This window comes from Tyto alba, unplaced genomic scaffold (genome assembly GCF_018691265.1).
Source record: "Tyto alba isolate M040663 unplaced genomic scaffold, T.alba_DEE_v4.0 Super-Scaffold_2, whole genome shotgun sequence".
Lineage (NCBI taxonomy): Eukaryota > Metazoa > Chordata > Aves > Strigiformes > Tytonidae > Tyto > Tyto alba.
Genome location: NW_024881282.1, coordinates 67,647,705 through 67,660,795, shown reverse-complemented (window position 1 = coordinate 67,660,795; position 13,091 = coordinate 67,647,705). Strand labels below are relative to the sequence as shown.

Here is a 13,091-nt window from a genome sequence, read left to right as displayed (position 1 = left end):
ACATCTCCTGTTCACTGCTGAAGAGTTTATTTGAAAGAAGTCACAGTCGGGGCCTTCCAAAGGTATGTTCTATTTTACAGATGGTTGCACATTTTCTTTGGCCTCCAGATAATGCTTTTTGTCATCGTTACTACTGTGAAATGCTTTTTCTCCCCTTTCTATTTTTTAACCATGCAATAAATTTTGTAAAGAAATATTAGTCTTAGACAAGTGCACACAAAGCACACAAGTGTCAAGTTCTTTTTTCTAGTGATCATGTTTTCCTGAAAAATTCCAACACTCGTATTATGAAACATAACTCAGAACCCAGCGACCACTATCATTTTAATGGAAATCACTGACTTTGTGGCCCTGTATTCCTTGAAGGCTATTAAGCAGACCTTTGCCTAAAAGTGATTATTCAAGTGGTTTTATTGCCTTGGTAGGTTTAATTCCCGTGTTTGAATAACTCTAAATGCCACATTTCTATCACCTGAATAGCAATAAAAAAAACCTACCCAGAACTCAGAGACTTTGCACTATTTCAAAGTTACAAAAAATCAGCCCCATTTGGATGTCATTAAAAACTGTATTGGTGAGTGCAGTTATGCAACAGTGCCACTGGAACATGGGCTGCTCTGTCAAAATCACTGCTCGGACACACAGAGGTTCAATGTCTTCTGTGTAGGAGAAAGAGAGGCACAGAGGTGGATTGATGAATTTGGTTTTGCTTGGCTTTAAAGAGATGTTTAGAGCAAACATTTATGCTAGGCAGTAATTATAACTGAAGCCTCTCAGGCCACATCTCTGTGGTCCTGACATTTTAGTATGGCCTTTAGACCATGCCAGTCTCCTGATGTGTAAGATGCTTCCTGTGAGAATCAGGACTTCTCACTTGGAAAAGGTTCAGTTAAGAGCTCCTTTATGACAGCTTGGTCTCCAGAACTGGATTTCTTCCCTCCTGAGTTAGATGTGCAGGTAGTAGTTGTCACCAGCCCTGACATTAGTTTTCTGTACAAACTGACATTAGCTGCTGTTGGGCTTGAATCAGAATGAATCCTACTCAGAGAATGATGGATGTGTTTTGACTCTCTTTTATGTCATATATCCTCACCAAACATGATCTTTTTCAAGTCAAGCTTCTCATTCTTTCCTTTTCTCCATCCCCACCCCCCAGTTTCTCTACTTGCATTTAGTCAAAACCCAGTACATGTCTCTTTGATTATGCATTTATTTATCATACTCCCACCTAAAAGTCATTGTGCTACTCACAGTAAGCATATGTAATAAGATATAGTCCCCGTGCCTCCAGAACTGTGCTACTGTGCTATAGAAAAGATGTGGCTAGGGGAGATAGGGCAAGGTGACAGATTACATTCAGGTTGGTGGCCAAGCTGGAAACACATTAGAGGTTTCCTTATCCTAATCTTTTGACCTTAGCCTGCATCTTCAGCTGCAAGATTTACACAAAAGTTCAAGCATCGGCTGTGCCCTCAGAACATCACTTGGTTTTGCTTTGCTGGACTTTCTGTTAAGCTGCTGGGGCTGCAGAGTTTAAACGAAGTTGAAAATTGGTCTACCCAACACTACAGGTGACTTGTATTTTCCTGATAGGGGTTAAGGAGGATCTCTAATTTAAGATGGAATTTTGCGCATGGTTAAACATAAAGATTTAACCTGTGTGACTATATTCCAGACTTCTATGACAGTGTCATTGAAATCACAGCTCCTCAGTCTTCTTTAGGAAGGTTTTAAGAAAAAACAAATGCAAACATGAGTTAAGATATTTTGTTTTAAGACCTGGCTGATTTCGCAGTGCCATTTTCCAATAGAAAAAGATCGTCTATATAAGAAATTACAGGATTGAAAGACTCATCAGATATTGTCAGTCCCGTGTCTTGCCTGGGGCAGACCTTTAACACATAAATCCAAGCAGTACCGTATAGGAAAGACGATCACGGAAGCACTGCTTGTGTGTATTAGAGCGTGCTTGGGATTATTCCTCCTTCCAGCACTGATGTTGGAATTAAGCAAGACAACTGTGGGCAAAGGAAATTATAATATTGTTTCTTATTAAGGAAGGCAGTTCCGAATACTCTGAAATGGGAAGGTGGAGAAGATCTGGTTAGCGGCAGGAGCCCGGCGAAACGGCCATCCTGCTCCGACCGTGGCTCCCTCCTCCCGCCGGGGCCGGGGCTGAGCCGTGCCCAGCCGAGCCGTGCCCAGCCGAGCCGTGCCCAGACGAGCCGAGCCGAGCCGAGCCGAGCCGAGCCGAGCCGAGCCGAGCCGAGCCGAGCCGAGCCGAGCCGAGCCGAGCCGAGCCGAGCCCGGCGCGGCGGGTGCAGTTGCGGGCAGCGCCCTCGAGGTGGAACCTTCTCACCGAGGCTGCGGCGGGCGCTGCGGGGCGGGCAGGGGCCGCCCCGGCCCCGCGGAACCGGCCCGGGCGCTGCCACCCGGCGCGACGGGGCGCCGGAGCGGAGCGCCTTGCAGCGTCCCGGTGCAAGCGGGGGATGGTCCTGGGGTGGGGAGCGCCTCTGGGGAGAGGAGCGAACTTCCAGACTGTTCGAGCAAAGTACTCCCGACCGTGGCCCTTTGCCCTCCGGGGTGGCCCTGGCTCCGCGCTGCCGAAACCTTCCCGGTGCCCGGGGAAAAAGCGGGAACTGCGCCACCCGGCTGCGAGCCGAAGCCGGGGACGGGACGAAAAGCCTCGGGGAAAAACCTCCCCTGCGCCATTGATCCCACGGGGGAGGACATGACTCCGCCGCCCGAGGAAGGCGGGAGGGGGGGAGGAAGGTCCCGCACCCCGGGGGAGGCCGCGTTGAGCAGCCCCCAGCCCCCGCCGGTGCCCCCCTCCGCCCTGCTCCCGCTCCCCGCACCGCGACCCCCACTGCCCTCACTGCCTTCCTCCGCTCACAACTCCCGCGTGTCCGGCGGGACGGCGGGGCGGGCCGCGGGCTGCCTCACCGGCGGATCCGGCGCCCCGGCGAGGCGAGAGCGGCCCGAGCCGCACCCCGCGGCCGGCTGGGCCGCCACAGCGAGCCGGGCCGGGCCGGGCCGGGCCGGGGAACGCCGCGCTGGGCCGCGCCGTGCCGGGCGGTTCCGGGCCGCGCCGCCGCCTTCAGCACCACGGCCAGCTCCGAGCGCCGCGCCCCGCCCCGCCCCGCCCCGCCCCGCCCCGCCCGCCGGAGCCGCGCTGAGGGCGGGCAGCGCCGGCGGCGCCGGGGCAGGGAGCGCGGGGCTGCCGGCGGGCAGCGCTCCGCCGGGCGGGGGGGGCGGGCCGGGGGGCGGGGGGCGTTTTCGGACTTGGCTGCGAACGGCACGGCCGGGCCGGGGCGTGGGTCCGCCGCTGCGATTGAGCGGCGAGGCGGCAGAGGGTGGATATCGTCACGGGGGCTGAGCCGCCGGCCCCAAAAGTTGTTGTATTTATTTATTTTTTTTTTTTTTTGGTGTGTGGTTTCCGTTTTTTCTTTTTGTTTTTTTTTTTTTTTTTTTTAGGCGAGGGGAGGAGGAATAAGGAAGGAGACAGTGGAGCAGGTTCGGCTGCTTGGCTAATCGCGAGTGTTATGCAGCACTACTGAAATCGCTCTCCTGGATACCTGTCCCAGGCTGAGCTCCGGCACATTGAGCTGACGCTGCCGGGGGAAGCTATTTGAGACGAGGGTTGTACAGAAATTACCTCATGCTATTCCCGATCGGCGCCGAGTATTTATTCCAGTGACCTCTACAGTAATATGGATATGCAACTCTTTTCGATCAAGGTATTCGTGTATGTGTGTGTGTCGCCTTTAGTTCTTATTTTAAGGAGAGAGTAGTCCACAAATAATGCAAGTTTTGCCTCAGTTAACGGTTTTGGGCCGGGCAATCCTCTCCGCCTGCTTCGTGGCGCCGGGGGCTTTTTTTTTTTTTTTTTTTCAATTTAATTATTTATCGTTTTTATGGTCGATATCCTCCCCCAGTCAGCTCTAAGGAAAGAGATCCCGGGCACGGTGCAGTCTCAGCAGCAAGCAGAAAGGGAGGATATCGGTGCTCCTGAAGAGTGCGAACTGGGTCGTCTCCTACACCCGAGAGGCGGGGGTCGGGGTGCGTGTGGGGGGGTGGCACAGGGCCTCCCCCGCTCTCCCCGCCGTCCTGTTCACGTTTCGCTGGCCGGGAGGGAAGAGGGGGCTCCCGCCGTCGCGGGGGGACGGGGCCAGCCCTGCCCGCCGCCGTCAACTTCTCGTTTGGCTCCGGGGCCGGGGGAGCTGCCTCCCGCCCGCCCGTACCGCAACCGCTCGCCCGGTGGGCTCCGCTCCCTCTGTTCCGCGGGGAAGACCCCCCCCCCCCCCCGTGTTCCCGGAGTGGGAAGGGGAAGGAGGGTCCCCGCGGGGCCGCGGGGGTTCCCTTCCCCGAGGGAGGGCGAGCGGCTGTGGCGGCCCGCGGTGAAGGGTTAGCTGTCCGCGGCGTGGAGCAGCATCCCCCAGCGCTGGCGTGTGTTTGTTGCGGGAATCCGAAGTGTTGGCAGGTGAATGTATAACCCGGTTAAAAAACCAAAACCCAACACAACTCAAGCAGTAAAAATCGATCGGTGACCCAAAGTGCATGCAAATCCGGCGTTGGCATTTTGGAGTTTGCAAGCAGCTGACCTCTGGGACCGGGGATTCATTAAAAGAGACTTAGGTTTTCACTGAGGGGGAACAGAAGCGCATTAAAGCTGACTAGTTGATGCAATGAGAGGAAGGAATCACCGGCGGCTGTAAATAAAAGGCGACGCTGGGTTTTGCATGGCCGCTGGCGGAGGTGCGGTGCTCCCGGCCGGGGATGCGGAGCTCGGAGGGGACCGCCGGAGCCTCGGCTCCCGCCGGGGGATCCGCATGTGCCCGCTGCCCTCCGCGGCTGCGAGGCCGCGGGGTGAGGCGGTTTAAACCCACCCTACGGCCGCTGACTGGAAGGAGCGAGGCCCCGGGGAGAGCCGCGCCGAGGCTGTGCCGGAATCCCTCAACAACAGACGCCAGCTGGGGTACGGATGAGCCTGGGAAGAGAGCGAAGGGGGGGAAAAAAAAAAAAAAAAAAAAAAAAAAAAAAGCTCGGCTAAGTAAAGTGGAGAACAATAGGGGGCTCCCTTCGAGGGAGAAACACCGCGGTGATGGGCGATGGTCCTGGAGTTGCGCGGGGAGAGGCGGCTCGCCCAGCCCCGGGGGCGCTCCCCGGGCCCCTCCGCCGGGCGGGGCGGGCCGGGGCCAGGCGGGCTGCGCTAGCCCTTCCTCGGGGCCAGAAAGGCTCCGGGGTGCGTTAGGAACCGGGGGAGCACGGAGGAGCTGCGCGGAAAGCCGGTGCGTGGCCGGCTGTTGGCTCCCGGCGGTGCGCGCCGGAGCCGGGCGGGGGGGGGGGGGCGTGGGGGGTGCAGAGCGCGGTGCTGCGCAGGGTGCGGTGCCGGGGTGCTGGGCGGGATGCGCGGGAAGCGGTTCGCAAGGTGCGGAGTGAGGCGCGGACTGCAGCGGCGTGAGATGCGCGGGGTCCCGGCGGTGCGCGGGCTGCGATGCGGGGCTCGCCGTCCCCCTTGGGCGCCCGGGGATCGCTGGCCGGGGTCGGGAGGGGCTTTCCCGCAGGATGCTCGGGACGATTTCGGCGGGTGGCTGCGCTTGTCGGGGCAGAGCCCCTCTCGGGGAGCTCAGGGCTGCGCTACCAGCGCCTGCTCTGAACCCGGCGCTGCCGGCTGGGGAGCGGGAGTCTGCTGGGGAGAGGGTAAAATGAAAACAAAATCAGAGAAAGCCCTCCTAGGCTGCCTGGGAAAATCGCCTTGATCATCACTTGCCAGACCAGGGGTGAAACCAACTCTAAAGGTGTTAATATTGATGGGGTTTATTCAGCTGTGAGACCAGACAAGGGCAGAGGAAAATGTTTGCTGTTTCCTTTTTTAAAAATCGCAAGCTCCTATTAGCCTCACCCTGGCAGGAGGACCTGTGCCGGTTTTTAGCAGGGTAGCTTGTTTGGAAAACGGGTATTGGCAGGGTAGAACGTGGAGGCAGGTGCTCTGGGGTATTCGAAAACAGGCTGATCAGACTGAGTGGAGACATTTCTCTCATGGTGCACTAGGAAGTAATAGTTCCTGTAAACGAGATGCTGAGGGTGATTCGCCTTGAAGTCCTGATTATTGTGTAAAGGTTACCTCTGTGGCAGGGGCACAGCAAATCATTACAGAGGAGCTGAGGTAGATAAGACTACTTACATCAGTGAAGAATTCTCCTGCAAGTTAGGAGTTGCGATGTCAAGGCCAAAGGTTTTCCAAATTCCCTTCTGTTGTCAGCAAAACCCATTAATCTTCTATATGTGTCAGGTTACTGTATGCAGGTGGCAACTCTTTACCCGCTCTCTGTGGAAATTCAGCTATTTGTTCATCAGTGAATGCTGTGCAGGAGAAAGAGGCAACTTTTATGAACACTAAAATGAATGTTAGCAAGATAATTCTTATTTGATACTTCAGAAGTAATGTATCAGTGGTAAAAAGTAAAAAAAAAAAAAAAATCACATTTTTGCAATTATTTTTCTTCTCAGAACTTCATAATGGAAAATGCTGTTATTTTGTTTTCATTCAGTAAAACCAGATCAGTTTTGCATTGACTGGACAGCCTGATGTTTTGTGAAAGTAGAAATGGGTTTTCACCCTAAAACTTCTCCTTCTAGTTCAAAGAATATTGGCTTTATTTTATTTTAGTGCAGATCCAACTGTGCTTCAAATGCAATGATAAATTAACTTTTCGTCCTCAAACAAAATTTTAAGTACTTTTCCTTAGATGTTTTCTTCCCCGCCCCCCCCTTCCCTCCTCCCCCCCCCTTCCCCAATACCTTTTTTTTTGTCTGTCAGTAAAGGGTTTGTGTGTGTCTGACTGGCAATGTCAATTAAAAAATGTTCCATGAAGTTCAGTAAACACATTTTCCTGCTTATGCTGCAGAGAGTAGCCTTTGTTCCCGCAGTTGTCTGTTATTGTGAGATTTTTTTAAAACAATATTTCCAGGTGAAGGTATCCAATCCTTCTATATGATTTCAGCCACAACTTCAGTGTCAGCTGAAGATGGCTCTTTCAGGAGCCTTGTTACCAAAATAGAGACATTGCCTATATTTATTAAAGCATTTCTCTGTCCCTCTCAGCTCATTATTTAGACCTGTTCATTAGCATAAAGAACTCCCACAAGAAGCCCATCTCTCAGTGCAGTGAATCAGTGGTTGGAATATTGACTGGTCCAGGCTCGTGCCGATGCACTGACTCTGGTAATGCGGTACCGAAGTACCCATCCTTGAGTACCACATATCTCATAAAGCTGAATGATTTTATGAAGGAAGTAATTTCAGAACCAGACACTACACGCAGAAAGTTCCATGTCCCCTGTCTTGCAGTACCCCGCCTCCTTAGGTTTAAAAATAAATATATATTCTGGCAGAACAAGTGGAGGTTTGTGCTGAAATACTGACTTTAAAAATAGCAATATGTTCTGATAATGCCAGATATTTTTAATGAATTAAACCCAAGAGAAGCATGTATTCCAAAGTGCCTGGAGAGAGGCTTTGTGGTGCACTTACTCTTGGGCTGTGCTGGGAAAATGTGTGAATTTCTTCTCTGAAGTCATGTTTCTAACAAACACCAACTACTACAGTGGCTAACCGGGTAAATCAAAGATATATTTGCGTTAATTCAAACTTTTATGGTCAATTAGAAAAGGACAGTTTTTTACTTTGAATGAAATCTCTCCACAAGAGGAAAGTTCATTCAGGCTTTATAGCCCACAGGCCCTTGCTTTTTCACTAAAATTCATTGATAAAAATGGATTTCATTTAGATCAGATGCTTTCTGCTTGGCTACACAGGCTTACAACACTCTGTAAAAGTTAAGAATAATCGATATATGAAAAGCAGTCTGTCATGAATAAATTAAGCAGCGTAATAGGAGCTTTTATTTCTTAGGTAGCATAAAAAAAGACTAAAAGATCTTAAACTTTCAGATGGAACATTTAAAAATTTTATTTCTGTTTTATAGACAAGTTGTGGACACTTGCAGCAAAGAAACATACTTTTTCAGGAAACATGCAAGCTGAGGCAGAGCAATTAATGCGTATGTAGACTATAATGTTGAAAAATGCTTATTATCAATTCATTTGACTTTCAGTCAGTTCCAGATAAGGTATTGGACTGAGGATATTGGGTTCACTATAGCTTCTCCATTGTTGTTGGAATTTGGGCTGCAATAGTAGAATTCATTGCTATTTGTTTGTACAAATACTGACAGTTGGTTTAATTTCTGGGCATTCTTTGGCTGTAAGGAATTGACCTGAGGCTGAGAAAAAGAAAAAGCAGCGTTTCTTTCCTTCATGAATATTTTCACTTTTTCAGTGGTGCTTTCTTGTTCTCTGAATACTGTTAAATAAGAGTAGTCTTATCTTTTATTCCCTCAGAGAATTGCTCCCTGTATGGGTTGTACATACATGCATAGACTAATGAGTTGGTTGCATATTGTGGAACCAGAAAGGAAACTGCCTCTCTGTCTATTTTAGGTGAAGCTACAGCGTTTATTCTTTACTATTTTGAACCCTTAACTGTGTTTTTCTACTAAGTCAAATAAGACAAGAGACGGTTGTGGCTAGTTGATAGTTCATACAATCTTATCTCTATAGTGTGAGCCATATAAGAAACATCCCATGGGGCTGGATCAACTCACACAGTGATGTTAGTCAAGTTCCTTCATTTGTGACTGAGCCCAAGTTCAGCTCACGGGGCTGAAGCCTGGGTAGCTTTGTAAACTATATGCCCAAAAGGAACCAAAGGAGAACGATGGGGTTATCATGTGAAACGGCACAGACTTCACTTCATTTAGATTCAACCCTGAATGAAATCCAAGCAAAACTAAATATTAAGAGGCACTGAAGGTCTTGTGCATTGCTGTTCCCAGTTTCAGTGACTTTATTCACACCCACTAAACCTGTTTCATTTTCAGGTTGTTGCTCTGTTACCAAATCACAGTGAGATGCCTTTACATTCAATAGAAGACTATCCATTGTGATTTTTTTTTCTCAGGTCTTTAAATAGCCACTATTTAAAAACTCTTCTTCAGCTGTTGTGAGCTTAGTATTGTCATTTGCAGACAAATATGTAACAAAATAAATCTAAGAAGAGGATGATCAATTTAAAACATTTTCAAACAACTTTTTGAGTTTTGCTACCACATAATATATAAAACTCTTGTGGAAAATTATTCAAAATTTCTTTGAAAGGCAATATAGTTGTTCGTAACTGTCTTCTAATTTTGTCTACAATTGTCTTCTAATTTGATCATATTTTTGGTAGGAACCAGTCAGATCACTAGGGACAAAGTACATATCTACAGATGAAACTGTTTCCTGGATTTTCTGTATAGGCAGTGAGGTAGGCACTTGTTCAGTGTGATCAATTTCATAATAAATGAAAAATTTTTAAAGAAAAGGATCAGGTGAAATGCACTCTAGGATGACCACTGCTCTCCATAGCTTATAACAGATACCTTGAGAGACTGGCTCAGATGCAGTTGCCCACAGTGTCCCTATCTAGTATCAGGTAAAATTAATTCTCTCTCTCTTCTCCTCAAAAGTCTAAAAATTTATTCAGACATGTAATTTTGTTAAATATTGAAATAAATAAATGCCACTCACTCGAGAATTAAAGTGGGGGCAATTTGGAGATATTTATAATAGTCAAATGTTTAGATATGTAGGCTGAAATCCTGGTCTATTTAAAATCAGTGGGATGTCTCCAGATGTCAGTGGGGCCACAACTTTGTTCCTATTTAACATGGTCCAAATGCAAGCAGTGAATAGAGACCTTGTTAATGTTGGGCCTCAGCTCAAGGAAAATGTCAGAAAGGCAATACTGGATGTTCAGCTGATTTCCTAACAGAATCAGTTGTGCTCTTTTTGCTTATGAAATCAGCTACCTTTTCATAAAAGTAATTTAGTTTTAGAAATTATATGGAAGGCACTTTAGATATATAGTAAACCCAGAAAAAAGTGAATCCCACTGGAGAAATAATCGGTTTAATATCCAGATGAATCGAATGTGCTTGCACGGCAGCAGCTGAAGAGCGTACTTAAATTCAGGAGCCCTGATTACTCCATTGTCATAAATGGAAACTCTCTGTGAGTGAGACTGTGAGTAGTTATTGCTTTCTATAGTCTGGAACAGAATGATGAAGCAAAATAGAAAATACAGTGTGTTATGGATCAAAGCTGTTTCTGGATGTCATGCAATGAGAAGGTAAATATGAATTACTGGTTGGAATCTGAGCACCAAGCGAAGTTTAGTTCCCCTGATTTGGCTTTTGCTCTGCTGGTATCATCAGTTTCCTGGCTTGTAGTACAGTGCAGCCAGGTGTTCAAATTCACAGAAGTCCAAGAAGTACTCCCTTATAGAATGTCAAAAATAAAACCTAGGAGATGTAACTCGTATTCAAAAGTAAATACACTGTGTGATGGTTATAAAACTACCGAACTAAATGGTATTTCTCACTGTGTCTTTTTTTTTTTTTTTTTTTTTTTTTTTTGTGTGTGTGTGGTTTTTTTTGTTTTTTTGTTTTTTTCTTCAGAAGTACCTCAGCTGCAGGGCAAAATACAAGGACATAAGCTACTGACCTCCTCTTAGCATCAGGACCAGACATACTACCTGATACTTCATCATCAGTTAAGAGCAATTGAAAACCACCTCTCAGAAAAGCTGATCAACCCATGACATCAGTGGACTTCTTTTGTAAAACACGTTTTACGTACTTCTGCTGAGATCCTTTATCTACCTACCACATGGTTCTGTATTACTTACTGGGCACTGATGGTAGCCTCCACAAAGGGTGGCTTCAAATGGTCAACCTCATCCTCTAGCAAGAAGAAAATCTGGATACTGGATAGTGACAACGTCTTCAGAGAAAATGGTATATGAAGGAAAACGATTAGTTTCCTGCCATTGTTTCTTCCTGTTAACAGCCAAATTCTACTGGATACTCACCCTGATGCAAAGAACTCATGGCCAGGAATATGCCCACTCCATCCGACTGGATGGGGACATCATCTTGGGAGGACTGTTCCCCGTCCATGCAAAAGGGGATAGAGGGGTGCCTTGTGGGGAGCTCAAGAAGGAGAAAGGGATCCACAGACTAGAGGCAATGCTGTATGCGATTGATCAGATTAATAAAGACCCTGATCTTCTTGCCAATATCACTTTAGGTGTCCGGATCCTTGATACGTGTTCCAGGGACACTTACGCATTGGAGCAGTCCTTAACATTTGTGCAAGCATTGATAGAAAAAGATGGTTCAGATGTGAAGTGTGCTAATGGTGACCCACCTATTTTCACTAAGCCAGACAAGATATCAGGTGTGATAGGTGCTGCAGCAAGTTCTGTGTCCATTATGGTCGCAAACATTTTAAGACTTTTTAAGGTAAGGAACATTTTCTGTCTTTCTTTTAAATTTCAAGCACAATGAAATGTGAGGTGATTGTGTTATTTTCAGAAAAGAAATTACTTTTTCAGATTCAGAAGTCTGAAATGACTGGTTTGCCCTTTCAAAGCAAAGGGAAAAAAAAAAAAAAAAAAACCAATGGTTGCAGATCCTAATCTAAGGTACCAAATGCCTTTTTTGAAGTTCTGAGCAACCAAAGCACATTTTAATTCTTTAGGAATTTGTGCTCTTATTCTTTTACTACTCACATTTGCTCCATAATGAGCATTTACGTCCATCAAGACTAGGTTGAGATTGATTTCGCAAATTTCCAGGAGAATGAAATATCAGGTTTAAACACAAATCCATTTGTAGGAGGACCAGATAATTTCCCTAAATAGGAAGATATGCCAGTCATAATCTAGTGTTATTGATGTGCATGTCTAGCCAAATGAAGTGTTCTGAAATATCTTTGATTTCCTTGAAATCTTAACCTCTTCCATATTTTTTACAAGGTGAATTTTTTTCCAGATTTTGTTATCAATATGATAGATTGCTTTTGGGCAACAAGTCTACTGGCATTTCCTTCCATGCACTTTATTAAGCTCTGGTGTTATAAAAAATGGAAAAGTAAACCTACCACTTTTAAACTTGCTCAGTTAGATGGGAAGATGAACACATTCTAATCAATCAACTTAGCCAGAACAGATCAGGCAGCAGACATTTAATTGTTAATCCCGTGCAATGGCAAACAGATGATGGTAAACTGAATGCTTTTTTTCTACACATAGAATGACTGTAACTTTTGTTTGAATCTATTACTGTCCTACCACCTACTGTTACTCAGACTCATTCCTTCAGTTCAGAAATCTTGCCTTATGTCCTACAACTTCAGAGCCACTGAAGACCACTTAAAGACCTTTTCTTTGAGTTTGGTGGAGAAGATTCTGGTAGTGTTAAACATTACTGTTACATATTTTTGAAAGTGTTGCACTTGTTTTCTAATTGTTGCAACTGAGAGACTGATTAGAAGTAAGGAAAGATTGGCTTTTTTTTTTTTTTAAGGTTTCTCAAATTGGCAGAGTGTTTCAGTTGTTTAATTGGAGATTTTTTCCTTCCCTCTGGTTCTCCCATGAAGGGCATAATGATGGATTTACAGTTCAGTGGAGGATCAAAGTGCCTGTTGGGTTGTGGTCAGGTGTTGATTACAATCTCAGAACTGATCCCTAGCTACATTTACTGTAGCCTGTACATTTACAGGCTTGAGAGTAGTGGACTTGTTCCAGCCATATGGTTTTCATGTGAAAATCAGGTACTCAAAACTGAACTAAGACTTAAAAATGTTCTATATGGAGAGCACCTCTGGAGTTGTGCCTGGTGGAGGAGGCCTCTTTTTCCTGGGAACAATCATGCATGTTGCAGGAGGTCTCTATTTTTAATTTCACATCCTTTTTTGAAGTTGTATTACCCTATTAAATAATACATAGTGTTGAAGTAATGATATATGGAATGATCAGTTTAATATCCATCATAATGCAGGGCGACGTAGACTACGACTTACACCCAACTTTGGGTTGAATAGTTCTGTACACCGATTTAAGAAACTGAGCCTTGTAAGACATGCATTAACTGTGAATTAAGAGCAGCAAGAAGGAAATAGGACTATGAATTGTCTAAGATAGT

The 13,091-nt window shown here is 46.6% G+C and overlaps 1 protein-coding gene across 4 annotated transcripts in view; it reads left to right on the top strand.

Moving 5' to 3' along the window:
- Window positions 1-3,302: 3,302 nt before the first annotated feature.
- GRM8 (glutamate metabotropic receptor 8) overlaps window positions 3,303-13,091 on the top strand; it is a 356,570-nt gene continuing 346,781 nt past the window's right edge. For 3 of the 4 annotated variants that reach the window (XM_033011479.2, XM_033011477.2, XM_033011478.2), the window contains exons 1-2: window positions 3,303-3,737; window positions 10,563-11,408. In XM_033011479.2, the coding sequence (XP_032867370.1) occupies window positions 10,899-11,408 (510 nt within the window). In that variant the 5' untranslated portion in view covers window positions 3,303-3,737; window positions 10,563-10,898. Of the gene's footprint in view, window positions 3,738-5,131; window positions 5,289-10,562; window positions 11,409-13,091 lie in introns of those variants that run through there. The other variant, XM_042793172.1, reaches the window with a different exon arrangement.